General features: G+C 46.2%; 2 protein-coding genes across 7 annotated transcripts; one reads left to right on the top strand and one right to left on the bottom strand.

Annotated features, from left to right (window-relative positions):
- Positions 1-1850: 1850 nt before the first annotated feature.
- Positions 1851-12455, bottom strand: TTC9C (tetratricopeptide repeat domain 9C). Of its 5 annotated transcripts, none has more exons than XM_045793756.2 (4): positions 10174-10856; positions 9323-9617; positions 5519-5701; positions 1851-3582 (listed from the first exon to the last, which is right to left on the bottom strand). In XM_045793756.2, exons 2-4 carry the CDS (start codon positions 9558-9560, stop codon positions 3488-3490), a joined length of 516 nt encoding a protein of 171 aa, XP_045649712.1. In that variant the 5' UTR covers positions 9561-9617; positions 10174-10856; the 3' UTR covers positions 1851-3487. The 5 variants fall into 5 exon arrangements, with proteins under 5 accessions (XP_045649712.1, XP_045649710.1, XP_045649713.1 ...); XM_045793754.2 differs by lacking the exon at positions 10174-10856 and adding an exon at positions 9858-10156; XM_045793757.2 differs by lacking the exon at positions 10174-10856 and adding an exon at positions 9879-10156.
- Positions 11168-23607, top strand: HNRNPUL2 (heterogeneous nuclear ribonucleoprotein U like 2). 2 transcript variants are annotated; one of them, XM_045793745.2, is made up of 14 exons: positions 11168-11846; positions 13773-13908; positions 14192-14268; positions 14473-14612; positions 14918-15008; positions 15106-15218; positions 15658-15921; positions 16111-16233; positions 16634-16762; positions 17410-17578; positions 19065-19265; positions 20306-20379; positions 20635-20742; positions 20856-23607. In XM_045793745.2, the coding sequence occupies exons 1-14, from the start codon at positions 11306-11308 to the stop codon at positions 20934-20936; spliced, it is 2247 nt and encodes a 748-aa protein (XP_045649701.1). In that variant the 5' UTR covers positions 11168-11305; the 3' UTR covers positions 20937-23607. The 2 variants fall into 2 exon arrangements, 1 of the variants encoding a protein (XP_045649701.1); XR_015721442.1 differs by lacking the exon at positions 20306-20379 and having other exon boundaries at positions 20856-20909.
- The last annotated feature ends 689 nt before the right edge of the window (positions 23608-24296 follow it).

The following is a 24296-nucleotide window of genomic DNA, read 5'->3' as shown; positions in this document are numbered from 1 at the left end:
AAAAGATTTCATTTATTATTTATTTGACAGAGAGAGAAAAGAGCATGAGCAGGGGGGAGGGGCAGAGGGAAAGGAAGAAGCAGACTTCCCACTGAGCGGGGAGTCCAATGTGCTACTTGATGCCAGGACTCCAGGATCATGACTTGAGCCTAAGGCAGATGCTTAACTGACTGAGCCACCCAGATTTCCCCTAAAGATTTTATTTTTAAATAATCTCTACACCCAGCTTGTGGCTTGAAGCCACAACCCTGAGATCTAGAGTCATACTCTTCACTGACCAGCCAGCCAGGCACCCTTGTCTCATAAACTTTCAGTTGTTTGGGTTTTGTTTTTTTATAAAGATTTCATTTCTTTCTTTGAGAGAGAGCGTGCGCGCGCGAGCTCGAGCGACCACACAAGCAGGGGGAAGGGCATAGGGAGAGGGAGAAGCAGGCTACCCACTGAGCAGGGAGCCAGACGTGGGACTCAATCCCAGGATCGTGAGATCATGACCTGAGCTGAAGCCAGAGGCTTATCCACCCCAGGTGCCCCTTAGTTGTTTTGTTTTCAAATCAGAATCCAAAGTACAGTCACATTTATTTGGTTGACGTGTCTTAAGCCTCTTTTAATCTGTAAGTTCCTCTCTCCTCCTCCCTACAATTTTTAAAATATTTATTGATTGATAGCATGCATGGAAGCGGGGTGGGGGGGGCGTAGGGGGAGCAGAGGGAGAGACTCTCAAGCAGACTCCCCACTGAGTGCAGAGCCTGACTTGGGGCTCCCACAACCCTGAGATCATGACCTGAGCCGAAATCAAGAGTCAGATACTTAACTGACAGAATCAGCAAGGCACCCCTCCTGCAATTTATTTATTGAAGAAATTCGGTTATTTGTCTTATAGTTTCACAGTTTGGAGCCTGCAGATTATATCCCCATGGTGTCATTTAACATGTTCCTCAATCCAAAAGTTTGAAAATGTATCTTTATTTATTTTTTATTTTTTAAAAAGATTTTATTTATTTGACAGAGAGAGACAGCCAGCGAGAGAGGGAACACAAGCAGGGGGAGTGGGAGAGGAAGAAGCAGGCTCCCAGCGGAGGAGCCTGATGTGGGGCTCGATCCCAGAATGCTGGGATCACACCCTGAGCCGAAGGCAGACGCCTAACGACTGAGCCACCCAGGCGCCCCGTGAAAATATATCTTTAAATGAAATATTGAGGGGCGCCTGGGTGGCACAGTGGTTAAGCGTCTGCCTTCGGCTCAGGGTGTGATCCTGGTGTTCTGGGTTCGAGCCCCACATCTGGCTCCTCCACAAAGAGCCTGCTTCTTCCTCTCCCACTCACCCTGCTTGTGTTCCCTCTCTCGCTGGCTGTCTCTCTCTGTCAAATAAATAAATAAAATCTTAAAAAATAATAATAAAATAAAAATAAATAAATAAAATATTGAAAATAATAGTATAGGTAGTATGTGGTTTTGGCAAAATTGTAAAGGCAGTGGGTATGAGTTTGCAAGACACTGGTCTAAACTGTCCCTTATGTGCCCAAGTATGGACCTTCACATTCCCAATGCTTTCTTTTCAATCAAACCCTGAAATTGTGCATGGAATCCATTAAGGATTGGTCAGGTGAGCTGCTTCCTCCTCCACAAACTTCTGAGTACAGAGATTTAGGTGCCCTCTGGCTGATTCCATCAGGATGTGGGCTGGCCGGACCTCCTATAGACCCACATCTGCCTGCCCGCCTTTGACAAATTTCTTGTTCATTAACATCACCATTAGAAGCAGCCCTTTAAAATAAACACTGAAATGTAAGCCTGACCACTTTGTCTCTTAGCAGTGCTAATAAAAGGATTAGTGCAATACATTTCTAAAATACGTTTTTAAATACCAGTTTTATTATTTTCCTCATTGATGCAGAAGATAGCTTAGTGTAACATCGAGTCTTTGGAAGGAAAAAAAAAAAAAGAAAAAAGATCAGAAAGCAAAACTTGCCCAAAGCAAACATGCAACCATGACATAATTTTGCCAACAACCTAGGCTTGGAAATTTAAGCAGCTTTTGGGAAAGGAATGAAATATTCTATTTGTTAGTTCCGTCCTTAGAGTTACAAGCTTATCTAGTAGGAAACCTTTTTGTTGTAAGTTCTGTTATTTAAGGGTATAGGAGACACAAAAAGGAGCCTGGCTCTTTGGGGGGAGGGGCATTACTGATGAAGGGAGAATTCATGCATACTTGGCAAGACTAAGGGTTTTGGGTTTTGTTGTTGTTCTTTCTGAAATCTGTCCTTACGTGATGGCTAGTGACACATGCTTACTACCTCTACTCACAAAGGTCGAGGCAGTACTACACAATCTCATCGAATCTGCAGAACTCAAACATTGTGGACACTATTCACAACAAGTACACAGAATGACAAAGGAGCTCATGGTTGATGGAGCCTCCTATTGAGCCATGACACCAGATCTGCAGCCTGCACTGACAAAGCTTCCAGAATGTTCCATGGGGTGCTTCCACACTAGGGAAGGAGAACCCTTTCTTATTATTTCCCTCCTTTGTAAGGAACTGAGCTCTTGCAAAATATAAGGTGACAACTGAAGAATAGATTTATGTTTTTATCCTGCTCTTTCACAGTATTGTTTCAAGACAACGTGGCAATCTGTTTTTCCTATTTTTCTTTTTAGAGTAATGAGAATACTATAGATATGTACCTATTAAAAATTAAAATGTTTACTTGGATTTTTTGTTTTGTTTTTTGGCACGAGGGCTAAAGAATTATTAAATACGTAAATGCTTGACTCAAGGTTTTAAGATAGAAGAGTTTAATGAAAAAATAAATAAGTATATTGTATGAATGCTCTGAGTATGAACAATGGCAAGGACTAGAAATTATCACCAGAAAAAATAGAAAGTAGATACTTTCATGGCAGGGGGGGGACAAAGAATCTGAATGTACATGGAATATTAAGAATAAGGAATTGATTCAATCAAAATGGTGAATTTCAAATCTTCCCCTTTGAAGTCATGTGGGTCCAATTTATAATTGTTTTCACAGAAAAATATATTTCCCAGTTTGTGGCCTGTGTAACTTTGGCTTTGGGCATCTGAGGAAACACAGAAAAAACTCTTTTGTCATTCTTTCATCCTTTACTAGCTCTTTCCTCTGTGTATGGATACATGTCAAACATCTATCATTAAAATCTATGCCACAGAGAGGATTAATTGCACCTATCGCTGATTGTATATCTCAAGGCAAACATCCCCAAGAATATCATGTATAGAAAGCTATACAAATACATAGATGGAGAGGCCAAAAAAACCCCCCAAAAACCAAACAAAACCCACCAAAGACACAGACTGCATAAATGCCAAAGACTTTGTGCAGGGCTAGAAACAGAAGAGAAATCCACCTGGGTCAGAGGTATGGGGTTAACTTCTCTTGCAGAGGCTCAGGTTTCCCCTCCATGGGTCTTTAACTTTCAAGTTCAAGTGGAAGAGCATCTTTCTTCTTTGTTAACCAAACATGCCCAGGTAGAGCTGTCTCTCTTTCTGATGATAGCTACTGAGTTCCGACTGTGTTAGCTGGAGGTACCGCCGGACATTGGCGTCTTAGAATAGGGCAAAGAAGGCAATTAGAGACAGTAAGAACACGATCACACCACCTTGGGGCAGGAAAGGATTGTTCACACACTTCCTTTTTTTTTTTTTAAACAACTTTTTTCTACTTTTATAGAGTCAGGTATTTCCTCCTTAGCCATGGCTAAAATTAATAAACAAGCCCTCTGAAATGTCCAAAGCAAACGTATTGATTATAAATACTTGGGGAAAATACCAAGTTACTGTAACTGGCTTCTGCAAGCTAGCATTTTTACCCCCACTTGAGGGATGAGGTTATTTACAAAAATAGGTCAGCGATAATCCCAAATCACATTCCAAATAAATGATATAAACCAGCACTATTATTTCAAATCAAGATTCCAGTCTTTCAAAGGGACTTACTATAGAAAGTAGGCTTGAGGACGACCAGATTTCTGAATCTGGAAAGAATCATTTGGGTTTACTTAGTATTATGCTGGAACAATTTTTTTTTTTGGAGGTGTGTAAGTATCAGAATAAACATATTCTCTGGGGGAATAAGTTTGTTCAGATCTACAAAGTATGCAGAGTATTTTTTACTCTCTAGAGCCCAGGAATCTTCCTGTGAAGAAACACACATAAACGTGGGTATAGGACTTCAGCTGCTAATTTTCTTCAATGAGGCTTCTTTACCTTTAGTTGTGGAGTCTGTTCTGCCAGACTTCAGGTTGATTTCTGGGGTATTTAGGATGATTTGATAGTTATCTAGTTGGAATTGTGGGACGAGGTGAGCCTAGGGTCCCCCTACTTCGCTGCCATCTCCCCCCTCCACATACTTCTGTGTTTAAAAATCTTTCTAAGATCTGAATATGTCCTAACTATTCTTTGCAATAGTAAATCTCATTCATTAATGCCACTGTGAATTTTTTTAAAAATCTCTGTACAGGAAGAAAAATCTCTGTACAATCAGGGCTGGCTGTTAATTTGATAACGAGAAAGAGTCTGAGGAAACAGCTGTTGTCACAACTATAAAGACTCTAGAGATACCATACATGGCTGGCAGTTCATCTATGCGAAGGTACGAAACACGAACAAAAGCCTCATGTTTTAGGTCTTTCTTAATTCACACTGGCTTTCCCATTCATTTATTCTACCATTATTATTATATTTTATATTTAGCTTTTATCTTTAAGTAATCTCTACACCCAATGTGGGGCTCGAACTTACAAACCCAAATTCCAGAGTCACATGCTCTACCGGCCGAGCCAGCCAGGCGACCCCCCCCCCCATTCATTTAGAGAGTTTTTGCTGCATTGTTATGTTAGGGGACCCTCTACTTCTAGCATCTTGTAGCTGCTCTAAGCCAGAATGCAAAATGCGAGACAGTTTTCAGTGCTGAGCCACCAACACAGGAATGAGTCTGTAATCCACTTCACGATATCCTTGCCTTGGAAACAAAGAACCAAGTCTCAAATTCTCTCTCAGTTGGCCTGCCCCTTTTCTAGGTCATACTGGGCTTCACTGAGCTAAAGGATAAAGTGATAGCTAAAGCAGAGGCCAGACCCAGTGGGGGAGCTGACAGAAATGAGGGTCATCGTGTATATTCGCTGGACTCTGGATCCTATGTCAGTTACAGTCTCCGAACTGACACTTGAAAAACAATGCTTTAAAACCTCTCTCACTGGGGGAAGGAGGGGAGACTACATATATGCCTGTCGAAGCATAAATACTTCTGGAGGGTGTACAGTACTGCTTTCCTGTGGAGGCAAGAATACAAGGAGAGAAGAAGGCCAGTTTACCAAACACCTCTTTATACTTTTTGAACTCTGAACTATGTGAATGTATGATTGCCTATTCAAAAACATTTAATAAATTGCAAAAGTAAAATAAAATACTGCCCCCCCCCACCACCACCACCTCCACAGGACAATTTTCTGTTCTCACCACTGCCAGCCCCTTCGCTCTCACCTTTGGGCTGCCTATTGACCGCAGCCAGGAGGTAGTACTGAGCCTGGTCGTAGTCCTGCAGATGGAAGAAGGCCACTCCAGCCCGATACAAGGCCTTGGCATTATCAGGTTGTCGTTCCAGGACTTTCTGACTGTATTCTTTCACTCGTTCGTAGTTCACTGGCTCCATCTGAAGGAGACAGGCTAACAGGCCAAATGAAAGGAAGACAGAAGAAGGAGGAGGGGCTTATTACACTCCGTTCCCCGGCCAACTGGAGGCAGGACCAGAGGATAATACCAACAGTATTCACTCATCTAATGCATCTAAGTGTCTACCACATGTCAGACATTCTTCTAGGCACCGGGGCTGCAACAGCAAACAGAAGCTTTACATACCTTATAAGTGACTTTAATAGCTACCGAACGCTTATTATGTGCTAGTGCTGGGTTAGGCCCAGCTATAAAACTGATAGGAACGTACTTTAAAATGTATTTAAAATTCTTTTTCATTTTTCTTCTTCTACCCAAGGCTCTCTGTCTTGAACCCCCATTTAACCACAATTATTGTACTGCAGCTTTTTTTAAATAAAAGATTTTATTTATTTGAAAGAGAGAAAGAAAGAGTGCGCACCAGCAGGGGCGGGCAGAGGGAGAGGGAGTCAAGCACACTGTCCGCTGAGCAGGGTGCCTGAGGGAGGACTCAATCCCAGGACCCTGAGATCATGACCTGAAGCGAAATCAGACGCTTAACCGACTGAGCCACCTAAGCTCCCCTGTACTGCAGCTTTATAAACAACGGTTGCCATCAATTGTGTGAGGAAATAGCAAACCCTTTGCTTTGTGCGTGATAAAACATCATCTCCTTTAGGTATGCCTGGGTGGCTCAGTTGGTTAAGCGTCTGCCTTCAGCTCAGGTCATGATCCCAGGGTCCTGGAATCCAGCCCCATGTCGGGTTCCTTGCTCAGCGGGGAGCCTGTTTCTCCCTCTGCCTGCCTCTCTCTCTCCCTCTCACCCTAACAAACAACAACAACAACAACAACATGACGTCATTTAATCTTCTCACCCACTCTATGAAATTGGTGTTACTATCCCCACGTAATGGACAAAGAAATCAAGCTTGGTGAGATAAAGTAACTTGTCCAAGATCCCACAGGTTCTAGGTGGAATATGAAATTTGAACCAAGGACTCTATTTCCCAAATCATCATTCTTGATAATATACTTCACTACTACCTTGGATTATACTAGGGGACTTCCAAATACAAATCTGTTTGGGAGGCAATGTTCAGCCTTTCTATAATGAAGAAGGGAAATGTGTTCCCTATTTCATGACTGTAGGAGTTAAACATAGTGTTATTTAATCACGGTGCTGAGAAGAAAGGAGAATCGGGGCTTCCGAGGACATTAAAGGGCCCCGGGCTTACATCTGCATCCCTTCTACAACATCCCCACCAAGTGGTCATATGGCTTATACACTTAACTAATCCATCGCTGTAGCTTCATTCATCATTTGACAACTGGGTATGCAGCACTGACCATATGTTAGGCAGAGCTACGAGCAGCAGGGAAGAGGCACAGACAGATATCTTGATGAGTAAATACCACTTGCATCCTAGCCCCCAAGTAGGAGGAGTACACAATAAACAAATGAATTTTTAGAAGTGTTTTGAGGAAAACAGAACTGTGCTAGGAATAGAGTGAACGAGGTCGGAGTGATGCTTCATGACACAAGGCCTCTCGAAGAAAGTGACTTTTGAACCAAGATCTGAATGACCAGGGTCACTCAAGGGACAGGGCATTCTAGCCGAGAGAGAGAAGAAATCCTACAAAGCTGGAAGGCAGAAATAAATGTGCTTTGCAAATTCAGTGTATGGAGGATCCAGACCATGTCAGGCCCTACAGGTGAGGGTCTGAGTTTGGGTTTTTTCCTAAGTATAATGAGATACCACTGGAGGACTTTCGGCAGTGACACGATCTCATTCCCTTATCTGTACAATGGAGATAATCACAAGTACCTGGAAGAATGTTTATGAAGATGAGAAATATTGTAAAAAAAAACTGGCCCACATGTTACAGGCATTCAATGAGTGAAAATGGTTAATTGAGGTGGGTTGTTTTGTTTTGTTTTTTTAAGATTTTATTTATTTATTTGAGAGAGAGCAAGAGTGAGAGAGACTTGAGAGGATCTGGGATTATGACCTGAGCTGAAGACAGGCACTTAACCGGCTGAGCCACCTAGGCACCCCTGAGTAAGTCTTTACGGAGCATCTCCCAAGCACCTCCAACAGAGACTCTACGGATGGCTAAGCCATAGTCTTTGCCTTCAGGTCCACCTACAAAGTGAAGATACTGGCTGACCACTCTCTTTAAAAGTGAACATTCCCATGCCTGTGGCATTCAACGTCCCCATTCTCTGCTTTTTTCCCCAGCTTACTTAACATCATCTCATATGTTACATATGTCACCTTTGTTAATTGTCCATCTCCTTATTTGAATATACATTCCATGAGAGCAGCTCTTTTTATCGGTCTCATTATCCTCCCATATCCTTAGTACCAAATCAACGTTGACTTGAATGACTTGAAACATTAGCTACTATAATTACTATTATTGGTACTTGAGTCTAAGCGTAGTGCTGGACACACACTATATATAACAAAGCTAGATTTTCATCAAATCATAAGTGAAAAACCACTGTAGTAAAAAAATCACTTTTAAATAATCATCACAAAGTATAAAAACTAATCCTAATAATTTCCATGGCCTCAGCTGGGACCATTAAAATGCTTTAATATATTAAAAAAAAAATTTCATTACCTCTATGGTTATTTTGCCTGCCATAGAACTACCTAAGAAGTCTACTTTCTTTTCACAGATTAATCCCAGTGATACTAATTCTGGCATCTGTCTCTTCATCCCAGGCCATATGGAGATGGATGACACTAGTTATCCAAGAGCTGTGTTTTTTTGTTTGTTTTTTTTTTTAAAGATTCAGAGAGAGAAAGAGAGCACATAACTTGTCAGAGGGACAGGGAGAGGGAGAAGCAGGCTCCCTGCGGAGCAGAGAGAGCCCCACTCAGGGCTCAATCCCAGGACCCAAGGATCGGGACCTGAGCCCAAGGCAAAGGCCCAACCGACTGAGCCACCCAGGCGACCTGCTGATTTTTTAAAAGATTTTATTTATTTATTTAAGAGAGAGAATGAGTAGGGGGAGGGGCAGAGGGAGAAGCGGACTCCCCGCTGAGCAGGGAGTCGGACTGGCTGGATCCCAGGCCCCTGGGATCAAGACCTGAGCTGAAGGCAGACGCTTAACAGACTGAGTTACCCAGGCACCCCCAAAGGGTGCTGATTTAAAGGAAGGAGGAAAACGAGGAAAAGTTGTCCGAAAAGATCTAATAATGACTGACACCGCCAGCTAAAGCAAGTGCCTTCTTTCCTCTATTTTACATATTAAAGAAACAATGCCGTAAAGGTAAGTTCAGTGTTTTCTCCAGAACGTGCAAAATTCCCTAAATCTATCCGCATCACCTAGGAGTTTGTTAGAAACGCAATTTGGTAGTCCCCCCCCCCCCCACTTACAAGCACACCTCAGACCCACTAAATTGGAATCTCTGCGGGTAGGGCTCAGTTAACAAACTCTTCAGGTAAAGTCTGAGAAGCACGGCCCTGTAGAAACTCATTTAGAGCCCTCTAGATTGGAAATACATTTCAGTTCATGGCAGAATAATTACATGACAGCAGAAGAGCACGCCCGTGTTTTTCCCAACGTTCAGATTTTCGCGTGCCTGCCTTGATACTCTACCCGCCCTTCAGCCCTGTTCTTACCAGCCAGATTGTTGTAGCAGTCTGTCTGGGTGGTGTGCAGTATGTTCTCCTGTTCAGGTGTGAGGGCCGGGCCCTGAGGTCCTAGATTAGGTATCGGGGAGGGCAGACTTGGATCCAGACCCCGCAGCTGAAGCAGAGCTCGATGGTACCTACTTACAGCATCTCGGTACTTCCCTTCTCGGTAACGCTGGTTCCCTTCCTCCTTGTACAGCTGAGCCTCCTGCAGGCGCTTCTCCATAACTCTTTGCCACCCAGAGCTCTTGCGGAATTGGGAAGTGAAAGAGCAATTGAAGCTCTGGAGATAGGAGCAAAATAACTGATTTAGATAGCCGATTTAAGAAGGCAGGAAATTACCCTTCTCCGGGACTCCCCCCAGGGAATGAGTTTTGCTTGTTTCTTCTACAGCCCCTTCCGCTCTTCTCTGCAGTATTTTTCAATCTCTAGACTTACAGGACTAATCAGGGAGAGGATGTATGAATAGTAAAGCCAGAGATTAAGTAATTTCTTAAAGAGATTGCGGGGCGAACAGACCCACCCGAAAAATCAAAGGCCGTACTAAGGAACTGTGGCAGGCGTGGGAATGCCGGCGGAATTTGCTTCCTCCTTTCTTTTGGACACACCTCCCTGACCCGGAAGTGGAAGGGAATGGGCGGGGACAACCACTTAAAGGGGTCTACAGGGCTTGCCTCCACCCTAGCTCTTTATTTGCACGTATTCAACAAGCATTTGTTTATGCCTGTGTCAGAAGCTAGGAACCGAGCTGAATGCGTTCCGTGCATCCAAACCCCAGGAATAAACTGACGCGGCAGCAGAGCAGCTCAGTTGCAAGTCCACCAAGCCCCTCGACCAACCGCTCGCCCTCTGCAAATGCCCAAGCACGGAAGTCTCCTCCTCGGCTTCGGTATACGGGCGGAAGCTCCTACAGTACCGGGGACAGAGTCCCGACAGTTTGGTGTCTAAAAGGTCGCGCGCATTGCGCCACGCCGCCCAATCAAAAGCGGCCTCGAAAAAGTAATCCCTCAGAAACGACCCCGCCTCTCCAGCCCCCCTGCGGATCAACCCGGAAAAAAAAAAAATCTCCAGGCAGCTTCGCCAATTGGAAGAACCCGGGCGATCACGCATGACCAATCAGAATTGCAGATGTCGATTCAAGTTGGCCAATAAGAAAGCTAAAAGGCGAGGTCCGGGTGTCTGTTGCTGGGTAGAGAAGTTGAAGGATTCAGAGAAGAGGGCCAGGGGGTCACTGTATATTCCTTGGTTTGGGGAAGCCCTTTGTTTACTAAAGAGAAAGACAATTGCTAGTAGGCTTTCAAGTTGCAACGGCTTCCCTCCTGGCTTTTTTTTTTTCCTCTCAAGAAGCTGCGGCACGTATAGGTAGTAAGGAAGAAAGACCAGCAAGGAAGCCCTAAGACCACAGCGCGATCGGAAGCCAGACGGGAGTAAGGGTGGTGACGGGGTGGGAGGGGCGTATGGGAAGGAAGCTCCCGGCGGCTGCGCAGAGCCCGAGGCTGGAAGTACGGGAAGGAGGGCGCGCACACCCCTCCGTGCTACGAGGCACTTGAACCGTAGCCAGTCTTCCCAGTCTCCGGCTCCGGTGCGGCTGCGCGGTGAAACCACTGGCGGCGATTGGCTCAGGGGTGAGAGGGGGCGGGAGGTAAGGGGAGGGAAGTCCGTCGTCCTCGGCGCGCGCCCACCCGCCCGCGACAGGGTAACCGAGGGGGCTGTAAGGGAAGCAGTTCCCCGCTGCGTTGTTTTGCGCCCCGTGAGCCCAAAGGGGGAGGGGAGCAGAAGGAAGAAACAAACACTACGAAGCGGAGGCTGCGCGCGGCCTTCGCTGCCTGCGTGCGTACGTGCGTGCGCTCGCTCGCGCGGGCTCAGTGCTGGCGCGTGAGGCGGAGGCGGGCGGCGGCGGCGCCTGCGCGGTCGGGCTCGGTCGACGGTTCGCAGGGGAGGAGGCGGCGGGAGGCGGAGGAGGCGGCGGCGATGGAGGTGAAGCGGCTGAAAGTGACCGAGCTGCGGTCGGAGCTGCAGCGGCGGGGCCTGGACTCGCGCGGCCTCAAGGTGGATCTGGCGCAGCGGCTGCAGGAGGCGCTGGACGCCGAGATGCTCGAGGACGAGGCCGGCGGTGGCGGGGCCGGGCCCGGCGGGGCCTGCAAGGCGGAGCCTCGGCCTGTGGCCGCGTCGGGCGGTGGCCCGGGCGGGGACGAGGAGGACGACGAAGAAGAAGAGGAGGAGGACGAGGAGGCGCTGCTTGAGGACGAGGACGAAGAGCCACCCCCTGCCCAGGCCTCGGGCCAGGCCGCGCAGCCGCCGCCGGAGCCCCCGGAGGCGGCAGCCATGGAGGCCGCGGCCGAGCCTGATGCTTCCGAGAAGCCGGCGGAGGAGGCCACGGCCGGGTCAGGTGGGGTAAATGGTGGCGAAGAGCAGGGCACCGGCAAGGGGGAGGAAGACGAGCCGGAGGAGCGGAGCGGGGACGAGACGCCGGGATCCGAGGCGCCGGGTGACAAGGCCGCAGAGGAACAGGGTGAGGAGCTGGCAGCGGAGCCCGGCTCCAAACTGCCCCCGACGCAGCACCCAGCCGTGCACCGCGGGGTCCGATTCCTTGTTCTCACTTGCCTGAAAGCGCAAGATTCCCGTCGCCTTTTGGTGGGACTCCCCGGGGGAGGTGGCTTTCATTCTCTACCTACCTTTCTGGGGGGTTTGGCTGCCTCTTGTGGCCCCGCTCTCTGCAGGAGGGAGGTTCCTGCCTAACTTGATTCCTTGGTGGTAGTGGATGGAAGTGAGCGATTTTGCATGCGAACTGCTTGTGAGCTACCTGTGGAGCAGTCTCCCGCCGTACTGGTTATCTTTTTCTAAAGCGGGAATGCGCTGAGAAATTGGGCGATTACACGGACAGCCAGACCGGACTATTGGAGGCTTTGGCCTCTGGGTTACCTGACTATTGACATTTCTGCTTTAAAAATATTAAGCAATAAGCCAAGTTCGCCAGAGTTCGCTCCTTGCCGTTGCTGGGGCTTGAGCCACGCAGTAAATCTGGAAATCTAACCTTGCTCCTGCTCTAGCAGCCTGTGGTGTGAGGGTGTGGAGTTTAATAGTTAACTAGTGAAGAGAAGGGCTTAATCTAGTGCATTTAGAACTAGCCAACCTCTTGGTAGAGGTTTTATCTTGCCTGAATTCTTATGATTAAATTTTAATCTTCCCACTGAGTCGGTGAATAGGCAAATTTGTGGATTTGCTGTACACTTGGTGAGCCTTTTACATTTTAGGTCCCTGACTTCCTGAACTGAAATGATTGAGGTGTTAGTGGCTCCATTTGAGTAACCTCGGAAGAGAATGTGTAGAGTCGCCCCAGGGAGTTAGTGACCTTTCTCTTTTCTTTTGAAGTGGTTGGATGGTTAGAGCTGATCCATACCTGTCTGTCAGAGTAGGCAGGAAAACTAGAGCTGCTTCCAAGTCTTACTATGAAGTGGGTTGCCTTAGTTTTTATAACAGATTTTTTTAAAGCTGCTATTAGTAATCATGGTATAATTGGAACCCATTCTAAGACAGTCACATGCAACTTCCAGATTGTTTGTTCTATGTCCTGGAACAAAAATCCCATTACATAACCTTTGACTTAACGTATCCCAAATAGCAGATAAAAAAGGTTGAAAGAGGACTACTTTAAAGAAATTATTATTAAAAATCTTTGTGTTGCAAATTACCAAAGCCTAAGGGAAAATTCCAGGGTTTTTTTTTTCCTTTTGCAGAGAGTGTTGCTAAATATATGACAACACCTTTCTGCCCCAAATTATGTGCAGTAAAGATGCAGTATTATTTATGGGTCTCTTGTGACTTAATGGTTTGCTCTTGGCAACTTTCATTAAAAACCCATGATACAAATACAGCTGTATATATGCACCTGAGTCTGTTTGCTGTGTAAGTAAAAGCTGTGAATGGCTGTGCATTCTAACCTAGAAAGGCAAACTCTTGAAAAAACACACACACACACACACACAATGAGGCATCTGTGCATTAAGCTGTGGAAGAGTGTTGGAAAATGTGTATTGTGTCTGGCATACATCGAAATCTGACAATCAAGAGTCAAAATTAAATTAACCTATGAAGTTTTTTAAAGACTTAGGGGATTTTTAAAGATGTCATATTGGTGGGAAAATCTGCAAGTTTGACCTGATTTAAGCAGATAAATTTAGAATGCAAAAATTGTCCAATTTTTATCTACTGCTTGACTGTAATTAGCCCATAATGTCCGTCCTTTCTTTTTTCTAAAATAAAATGCCAGCCAATGACAGGAAGATGATCTTTAGAAATAAAATGTTCTGTGGATGCAGTGGGAATAACCTGGCTGTTCTGATTAGACACTCAGCTCCCCCTTCAGTTGCTATTGGTTCTGAACTTATTCTACATTCCAGTATGAAAACTGCTGATTTTCTTTCCCTCCTTTTTGTAGGAGATGACCAAGATAGTGAAAAGTCAAAACCAGCAGGCTCAGATGGTGAGCGGCGGGGGGTAAAGAGACAGCGGGATGAGAAGGATGAACATGGCCGAGCTTACTATGAATTCCGAGAGGAGGCTTACCACAGCCGGTGAGGGAAACAGTCCCTTTCATTGAAAGGAGCGTTTGCTCTGATTTTGGTATACCTGATGTTGATTGGAGAGTTTGGAAAGAGGGGTGGATTAAAGATGGAATAGGTTTTTATAGGCATAAGTTTTAGGTTGAATCTGCTCTGAAATCTCCTGTTGCTGTTTTCTCATTTGTTGAAAGAAGCTAGAATTTTGTATTCACTGATAGTTTGAAACATTTTACAGACACCCCTCAAAGAAGAGGGCTTTGGATACACTGTATTTGCTTTTCTCTCATACCTACAGCTCAAAGTCTCCGCCACCCCCTGAAGAAGAGGCAAAAGATGAGGCGGAGGATCAGACTCTTGTGAACCTGGACACGTGTATGTATAAGGCAGATAAGATAGGTTAGGGTTTTCAACCAATCGAATGTGATTTGGGATATTAAAATTTCATGGCCCACAATTTTTAAGAGATTTAGCAATGGGAGACTTTGTATCCATTCTTGACCACTAGGTATATTTGTGTTCTGGTGGTGGCTTTCAAGGTTTGAGCTTTGGAATAAACAGATTGCTTCTTTCTAACAGATACCTCGGATCTCCATTTTCAAGTGAGCAAAGACCGCTATGGAGGGCAGCCGCTTTTCTCAGAGAAGTTCCCCACGCTTTGGTCTGGGGCAAGGAGTACTTACGGCGTGACAAAGGGGAAAGTCTGCTTTGAGGCCAAGGTAGTGTATGCAGTTCATCAAGACCAGTCATTCATTAAATTATTCATTAAACTACTATGTATTGGGTTCCTGCCCACCAGAATTTTATTAATGCAGTAAAAGACACCATGTTTTAATGATAATCTTAGCTCCAGTAACCAAGAAATTGACCCTTGTGGTTTTGGTTTAAGTTCATTGACAGCTGTTATTCTGATGTTGAGTCGTGATAGTTGTTTTTAGTTTATGTAAAGGTCTTCTCTTTCTAACTCCAACTTTGTTCCTGAGTTGGTCAGAGTATCTGAGAGTTCCTTTTCTGACTTGGCCAGGTAACCCAGAATCTCCCAATGAAAGAAGGCTGCACAGAGGTTTCTCTCCTTCGAGTTGGATGGTCTGTTGATTTTTCCCATCCACAGCTTGGTAATGTCATTTTTAACTTAATCATTTGTGTTTGCTGCCACATTACTTACTCCATGGGGAGTTTGGGTGTAGGTAACTAATTTGTTCACTGTTCTAGGTGAGGATGAATTCTCTTATGGTTTCGATGGACGAGGACTCAAGGCAGAGAATGGGCAGTTTGAAGAATTTGGCCAGACTTTCGGGGAGAATGATGTCATTGGCTGCTTTGCTGTAAGTGCGCCTAAAAGTTGTGGATTCATAGCAAGAAGTGCATAGAGGGTCCTGGGAATTCAATTTGCTTCCTTTTTTTTTTCCCTTTTTTTTCCCCCCCAAGTAGGCTCCGTGTTAGGCGGGAGCCTACTTCCTTTGCTTGTTGTCAAATTTCTGAAAGCAGGTAACGTCTGGAAATTATCAATGAGTTTGGTTGGTGCTTGAACTCATGACTGTGAGATCAAGACCTGAGCTGAGATCAAGAGTCAGGTGCTCAACCCACTCAACCACCCAGGCGCCCCTCAGTTTGCTTCCTGTCAGCTCCTGTCTTTTGTGCATTTGATGCATTGTTTGCCTAGTTGTGTTCAGCAGTCTGAGTTTAAAAAAACATTAAATTGTAAGATTTAATCAGTCTCAAACCCTGTAAGGTCCTAAATGCTCTTGTTTGTTGTCATTGTAGAATTTTGAGACTGAAGAAGTAGAACTTTCCTTTTCCAAGAACGGAGAAGACCTAGGTGTGGCATTCCGGATCAACAAGGAATCCCTGGCAGAACGGGCCCTCCTACCCCATGTCCTCTGCAAAAATTGTGTTGTAGAATTAAACTTCGGTCAGAAGGAGGAGCCCTTCTTCCCACCACCAGAAGAGTTTGTGTTCATTCATGCTGTGCCTGTTGAGGAACGTGTGCGCACTGCAGTCCCTCCCAAGACCATAGAGGAGTGTGAGGTATGCCAGACAACACGCAAGGACCTCGTTAGTGCTTGTGCTTTGGGATGGTTGGTCTTAAGGCTTTTTTTTAAGGTTGCTTCTTAGAGCTTTGCTGAACTGGGGCAGGTGATGATGTTCTTAAATCAGGCTTTGTAAACATGATCCTCCTTTAGTTTTCATGGTATTCCTGGTTCTGTTTACCTCCAGGTGATTCTGATGGTAGGACTGCCTGGATCTGGAAAGACCCAGTGGGCGCTGAAATACGCAAAAGAAAACCCCGAGAAAAGATACAACGTCCTGGGAGCTGAGACTGTGCTGAATCAAATGAGGGTGAGTCGCTGGGGGAGGTGAGCTGTGGTGTTTGCTTTGGAGGTTCCAAGAAATGCCTGTAGCCTTTTCCAGGTGGAGTTGGGTCTTTTAAGTATCTGAGAACAAGGGTCCCACAAATAGAGAAATGAATTCTCAATACATGTTTAAAGTAGGGGTTTTTTTTTTCTTTGCTGTGTTGTTAGATTTCTGAAAGTAGGTGAAATCTGGACTATATCCAGATCAAGACTGGAAATGACTCTTAGAAAATGGACAATATACATTGACAGCATTGAGGAATAGGAGTGAACTGCTGTGATAGCTTTGGTGGCATTTAAAGAGGTGGCCTTTACTGGTGACTCTTGGGTTTTAACTTACTGCATAACTTCTTGAGTTTCTCATCACTTCCTCTCAAACTCACCAGATGAAGGGGCTTGAGGAGCCAGAAATGGACCCCAAAAGCAGAGACCTTTTAGTTCAGCAAGCCTCCCAGTGCCTTAGTAAGCTGGTCCAGATTGCTTCCCGGACAAAGAGGAACTTCATTCTTGATCAGGTATTGTTCAAACATTGGAAAAAAAAAAAACCCAAACCTGGGACACCTGGCTGGCTTAGTCGGTGGAGTGTGCAACTCTTGATCTTGGGGTTGTATGTTCAAGCCCCATGTTGGGTGTAGAGATTACTTAAAGAAAGAAGGAAAGAAAGAAAGAAATTTAATTTTACAGAAGGTCCAAAGATGAAAAATTATCTGGTAAAAATTGCTTACGGTCCCAAGTGGGATGCATACGTAGAGGGAGACTGAATTAACGATCAGAACCAGGTTACTTAATTATGACCAAGTGGTTATATTGTGGTCCTAATGTTTTTTGAACTCAGAGATGCCTTTTAGTCTTTTTACCAGAGAGTGTATGGACCCAGACTATAAAACATGTAATAGAGGTAATGGGAAACGCTTGATTGGATTCCTGGCTCCACCACTTGCTAGGTTTGTGACTTTGGACAAGTCTTGGTCTCTGAGTCTCAATTTTTCTGATGTGCAAAACAGGATGATATGTTAGGTAGAGTTTGAAGAATTAGAGGAAATTGTGTCTATAAGACCCCTAATCTCTTGCTTCACTTGTAAAAGATGCTCAGTAAGCGTTTTGGGTGCATATGAGTGGTAATTTTTATTCCTAAAACATCTGTTATCCTTCCTGTCCCTAGTGTAATGTGTACAACTCTGGCCAACGGCGGAAGCTGTTGCTGTTCAAGACTTTCTCTCGGAAAGTGGTGGTGGTTGTTCCTAATGAGGAAGATTGGAAGAAGAGGCTGGAGTTGAGGAAGGAGGTGGAGGGAGATGATGTGCCTGAGTCTATAATGCTGGAGATGAAAGGTGGGCTAACATGATACAAGTTAGGGAGCCTGTCCTTGGTCAGTGCACACCTTTCCAGGGCCTCTTAGCATCTGGAGTGCTTCTCCACATCTAAAAAGTAAATTTGGGGGCGCCGGGCTCACTCAGTCAGTAGAGCACGTGACTCTTGATCTCAGTGTCATGAGTTCAAGCCCCAGGTTGGGCATAGAGCTTACTTTAAAAAAAAAAAAAAAAAAGTAAATCTGCAGAGTAAATTAATGGGTATGAGCACTTGTAGGTAAATGAATGAGAAGAGTGACTGGAGGGGCAGTAACTCCTTGACTCATTCCAGAGAAGATACAAAAAGGGAGGTAGTGATAGACCACAGGGTGATTAAAACTCAAAGCAGAGGCTTTGCTGAGTCAGTTATTCATTTGGTAAAAGCTTCAAGGATGTTTACTGTTTGTCCAGTACTATTCTAGGCATAGGGAATAGCCAGTGAAATGAGGCTTTGCCTTCATTGAATTTATGTTCTAGAGGGGGGAGGTTATTATGGTTCAAATGAAACTATGCTGTTTGGAGTGAACGGTCTTATCAGTATATCTGCTTTCTAGTATCACATTAGGCTTGTTCTTTTGTTTTGGTTTTTGGTATGTGCCGGAAAGTTTTAATGCAATACAAAGCCTTACAGCATTGTCTCCATCTTGATTGATTGCACTTCCAATTGTTCCTTTCAGAGTGTGATTTTTTTCCCCCTCACTGTGTTCACCTTCTGGCATCCCATACCTGTCTTACCAACTACTGGCTCTTTGAATTATGATAATGCCCAGGCATGGGAGCTGATGACACATCTAAGAGCTGGATTCCCCAGGTTAACTCAGAATGAACTCTGCCAGTCCATAACTGATATTCAGGCACTTGGAGGAATTTAGTTCAGTTTTGTAAAACTGAGGGTTAACTGGACTCATCTAGAATCAAGAGAGCCCCATTGAGCTGAATTGCATTGAGACCCAGCCTCTGAACTTGATGTCTAGAGACTGGCATTATAACGTGCTGGCCCATTGTGCACAGGTGGTAAATGAGCTCCCTTGTGTTCTTGTTTCCTGTTCTCCTGATCTTGGTTTGGGTCAGTATCTCATGGAATCTCTTTTAAAAGTGTATTTCTCAGCGTCTAATCTAATCAACACCAAAACTTTCTCAGTTATTTTTAGCCTCTGGCTACCTGCATCTGTCCTGAGAAGAAACTTTAACCCAATTCACTGTTAATTTATTATGGATCACTTGAGAACTTGTAAATCTACTTTGCAGATAGCCCTTTGCCTGGGGCTGTGACCATTTAGGGAAAAACTTTTGGTAAGGGAAGTGCAGTGTTCATTTAAACGTGAGTGAGTCTGAACCCAGCACCTTTGTGCGCCTTGGTAGATGAGGCTTAGAATATCCCATTCTTCCCATGGTGGGCTTTTCCCAGTGAGATCTTGCACATACGTGCGCTTCTCAGGTCTCACAAGCTTCTTTCTTCCTCTCACAGCCAACTTCTCTCTGCCTGAAAAATGCGACTATATGGATGAGGTGACATACGGGGAGCTGGAGAAGGAGGAAGCTCAGCCCATTGTCACTAAGTACAAGGAGGAGGCGAGGAAGCTGCTGCCCCCCTCCGAGAAGCGGACGAACCGCCGAAACAACCGCAACAAGCGCAACCGGCAGAACCGGAGCCGAGGCCAAGGCTACGGTGAGTCCCGGGGCCGTGCCGACCCCCAGCCCCAGTGTGCGGTCGGCGCCTCGGGGTGGTGTCGGTGCTCTGCACTGCAGGGTCCGCAGCCGGTCAGAGGCAATAAGGAAGTACCTTCTTTACGGAGCTCGTTCTTCCTGTGTCCTTCACCCCCCACCTTCTTAACGCTTTTCCCGGAAGCCTTCCTTCAGCGAAAGGTAGTTCTTTTGCAGCAGAGATGTTTGTTTCCCTGAACAGCCATGCTTGAGCCCCTCCTCTGTCTGGTTTTCATTTTGACATACGAGCGCCCCGCTTTGTCTCCTCCTCACTGTTGCGGTACAGCCTAAGGACCTGTGCCGTGAAGTTGGACTCTCAACTTAAGGTTTCTTACTGCTTCGTTGGGTCAACGCGGCTTTGTAGACCAGAAAGTGAATGCATTGTTCAGTAACTTGGGGGGGTTACAAAGTAAGTTAGGCTAGTAGTGGAATTAATTTCCCTCCTGAATGTCTTGTTTGTCAGTGAAACCCCCCCCAAGTGTGCATTCACTGCCCTTTAAAAATGTTTGTGTGTGCGTGTGTGTGTAAGTCAACAACACTTTCGAGTGCCTGCTGTGTGCTAGGCGCTGGGAATACCTACTTCCTCCCCTAGCCGAGCTTAGTATTTAGGCTTTGTTTCACTGATATAAAATAATGGGTCCGGGTTGCAGGATATCTGGGGTCCCCTTCCAAGACTGAAAGTTTGTGATTCTATGAATGGCAGTTTTTACTCCTGCTTCTAACTCTGCCATGTATCCTTTTGCCATCTGAAATGTTTTGCAGGAATTGGGGAGCTTCAAAAGCAAGGTGGCTTGGTTTTCTTGTGTCTCTATTCCTCTGCCCTCCCCCTTCAGACTCTTTAAAAAGCTCCTGGCTGGGGCTTTAATTACCATTGTGTGAGCCTGACAGAAGCAGGCTTCCTATTCCCCCAGAATTGCCTTTGGCTCCGACTTTTTGATTTCCACTCAGACCTGGAGCCAGGACCCCATGCCAGCGGTCTGAGCGCGCTCTCCATTTCTCTTCCAGTGGGCGGGCAGCGCCGAGGCTACGACAACCGGGCCTACGGGCAGCAGTACTGGGGGCAGTCTGGAAACAGAGGGGTGAGTGCAGCTCTCCTTCTGCTCCTCCCTCTGGGTCGTGATGGCCATTCCTATTGGCTTGGGGGAGCAGAGTGGTTTGGGCTGTTTTCTCAGGGCTTAGGGTTTTGCCCATTTATTGTGTTCCTCTGGAAGAATGTATTCTGGGAAGATTAAGCCTGTTGATAATATCAAGCTATGATGTGTGTCTCATTTAAAATGGGATAGCAGTGGATCGTGAGGCTGACAACCCATAAATCTTTGCTCCTCCTTTCTCAGGGTTACCGTAATTTCTACGATCGATACAGGGGAGATTATGATCGATTCTACGGGCGAGATTATGAGTACAACAGATACAGAGACTATTACAGACAGTACAATCGGGATGTGAGTATCCTCTGGGGAGAGAGAGGGGTGGCAGGACTAGAGGGATGAGTGTCATGCCTCTCTGTCCTCGGCCAGCTGTGGCTCCGAGTGATGGGGTTTCCCCTCTCTTCTAGTGGCAGAATTACTACTACCACCACCCCCAGGACAGAGACCGATACTACAGGAACTACTACGGTTACCAAGGGTATCGGTGAAGCCCCTGTCATTCTCGCCTGTCAGCCATTAAAGCTGAATCTCTAGGGGTGCCAGGCACCCCCCAAAACACAACCAAGGAAAACAGGGGCTGTTCGGGTGGGGCTGAGCTGCCGGGGAGGGGTGGTGGGGGGGAGGGTGCGCAAGCAGGGGCAGGGGAGGGGGGAGGAGGAAACAACAAAACTGTACATTTTTTTTAAAAGTTTGTTGAAAAGAATATTGTCTTATTCTATAAAACATTTCAAACCTAGTTAGATATTTGTAATCAAAAACATTTGCGCAGAAAGCAGCACTTAGGGCTGCCTGTCCTGTATCCTGCAGTTGGACAGGAAAAGAACTGAAAATGTCACCCTTCTGACATTCTAAGGCAGCTGGACTGGCAGCCAAGGAAGGGAGAGTGATGAGGCGGTGTGGAGAGGGTGGGCACGCATGTGAGGGCACTCTCTCCAGAGCAGGCAGGAGTGGGGACAGAGGGAGAGCTTGTGAATGGGGCAGTGAAAATAAACGATTGGCTCTTATCAATCACTTGCACCAACTAACCGTTTGTATTTTCTTTACCGACCTTTCCCTCTTGGGATATCTGGTCTGGTGGGCTGGGAGGCCAAAGTGTCCCTATCTCCACTCTGCCGCGCCTCGTGCTGTTTGGCTGAGGCGCGGAGACTTCCAGTTGGGTGGTTCTGTTATATAGGATTCCCAGGCCAAGGAGGCACGGGGACTGTTCCTGATTGCAGAGCAGAATAGCTTGCACCCTCTGGGTACCCGGTAACAGATTTCCACAGAACCTTGGGGGAGAACGGCATTGCCGCCCTCAGCCTGAAGACTGTGGTTTGCCAGTCTCTACTCTCTGTCTTCCAAGCTCGAGACAGGCGGGGAAGTCTCTGAAATCATCTCTGTTAGAGTATCCTCTTCTAGTGCGAGAGAAGGAACGTTTCTCAGGGTTTCAGCTCACACAGAAACGAGGCAGGATTCTTTTCGCTGCAGCAGGCTATGTATATAGGTGAATCCTGTGGTGTGGGCTGCCGGCCCCGGTGCTGAGAATAGCAACTATTTTATACAGTGTGGAGGGCACAAGCCCTGCTGGCTTTTTTGATACACAGGGAGAGAGTGGATAGGAGAGGGGAGGGGGAGGGGGGTGGGGGGCGGGAGGCAGCTCAGTGGGGCTGCCGAAACTGGGGAAGAGCAAGAATGTGAGCGTGTGTCCCGTGTGCATGAGAAGGGAGCACCCCCTCCCGACTTCTTGAAACAGGATTCCTCGAGGGGTGCTGTCCCTGCGTGTCCCCAGAGAGGCCTCGAGCCAAGAGACTTCAGTTGGGATAGTTTTTGTTTGTAACTTTACCAACACCCTCCCAGTTCTTGACAAACAGCTTCAGGTGGCTGGGCTCAGGAATTCGGGGGGGGGGGTATGGGAATGCTCTTTCAGTACCCCGCTTCAGTTATGTAAGTCATCTTCCTGCTCAGCGCTGTGTCAGCCGAGAGCTTACTCCGCAAACACCACCGGACTGCAGTGCTTCCGAGTGGGGGCACCCTGGCTCGGGCTGCCTGCCGAGGCTTCACTTCTGTTTCCTCACCTGGGCACTTTCCGGGTTAACATTTTGTGCTGAGATTTGACCTCCCTCTCCCTCTGCCATCATTCCCTCCGTGCAGCCCTTCTCTAGGCACGCAGCCCACACCCCGGTCCCCCAGTCACCCCTGCCCCATACACCCTTCTGCCCGGCGAGCACCCGCGCCCCCGAGGCTGGCAAGGGGGTGCTGGTAGGAAGGAAGTCAGCTTGCTCCTAATGATGTCCTTTCTGTTGGCGCCTGCTTCTTTGTGGTGCCCTCAGGGGTCCGCGTGTGGCAGTGGGTGAAGTGATTGCATGAACTTTGCTGTAATCCACTAACTTCTTACTAAGGGAGTTTGAGAAAGCTTTGCTCGTACTGTCAGGCGAGGAGGTAAAAACTGGAGCCCAGAGAAATTCCCACAGGGCAAGATTATGTGACAATAGAAAATGGAATTTGAGGCAGAAGTTGCCATCTCTTTTTCAAATGTTCCATCCTCCAGCGAATAGCATCTTTTTTATAGTCTCTAGTCTCTGACGTGGTTTGTGGATGCTACGCCCTCAGGGCCAGGGGGACAAAGCTCAAGCTGTTTGGAGGTCTTGGGGGGGGGGTGGAGGGCTAGAGGAGGGACTTGCTGTTAATTTTTGACACCAGAAAGTCATCTTAAAAAAAAACAAAAACCTGTTTTCCTGATGGAGAGTGAAACTGCCACATCCTTGTTGGTTTAACCCAAGAGATCACTTACAACAACAGTAGATGTCTGGGTTTTGTTTCTGTCTGTCTTTTTATTGTGAAAAAACAATGTTAAGGGGGGGTGGGAATGTGGATTACCAGGAGGGATCCCTAGCTTTGTTTTCCTTAGAAGACTTGTTTAGTGTTTTATCAGACGTCTGTTGTAGTTGTTGTAGATGGAAACGCACACCACATGGAGCCTGTAAATGTTTTTGCACAACCTGTAAAGCATTCTTGGAAGTGGCCAGTAAAAAAGGGTTTTACCGTTTAAAAAAAAAAAATGTAACTGTGTCATTGTTTACATCTGTAACTTTTCCCTCCCCTGTTCTCATTACATTCTGGCGAAAATGTAGGCACAGTAGCTTCCAGTTTTAGAATAAATAACCGTTTGGATTGAATTCACCCTATCTCCTGTGGCTGCACTGACTGGGGCGGAGTGTGTCCTCTGGGGGGATTGACTCATTTTTGATGCTCCTTCCTCAAGTTGTACTGGGTCCAGCCAACGATGGCTTTCCTCTTGCATGGCTACTATTCCCTTCCTGTTCAACGATTCACTTGGGAGCCAGCCATGCCTTCGCTTGAGGGCTGTTAGCTCCCTTAGTGCCTGCTTATGCTGGGCGCTTGAGCCATTGGAGTAGAAGAAAATAAATTCTAAGTCACGACCTCTCTGTATTTGGCCTATACTAAAACCAGTTGGATGCTTAAAGCTAAATGTAAGGTTCCATTCTGGGGCCAAATAAGTTTATTAATGAGTCGTTACGACTTAGGAGGAAAAGCCTTACTCCACGGAAGATATTTGTTGGGGGTTATTTCATAGTACATTTGGAGAATGAGAAGGTAACTTTAATTAACAAAAGCACTCTTGCGTTGTTAGCACTGAACTGATCCTAATTGTAATTTCTAATAAATGGTCAGGGACTTACTAAGGCTGAGATGCCACAGGTTCACAACCAGTGTTTTGAAAGAGTAGTGATAGAACAGATGCAGATCCTGCTCCGAGTCCTCCCTCCGTGTGGGACACAGATTCAGACCCCAGGGGCTCACAGCTTTGTATACAGTAAAGGCTATCCTTGATTTCAGTGTTTGCACAT

The sequence above is a fragment of the Ursus americanus genome, chromosome 24 (genome assembly GCF_024610735.1).
Source record: "Ursus americanus isolate L20-20 chromosome 24, mUrsAme1.1.p, whole genome shotgun sequence".
NCBI classification, from domain to species: Eukaryota; Metazoa; Chordata; class Mammalia; order Carnivora; family Ursidae; genus Ursus; species Ursus americanus.
The sequence above is the reverse complement of the archived record's forward strand: the minus strand, read 5'-3'. Positions and strand labels throughout refer to the sequence as shown.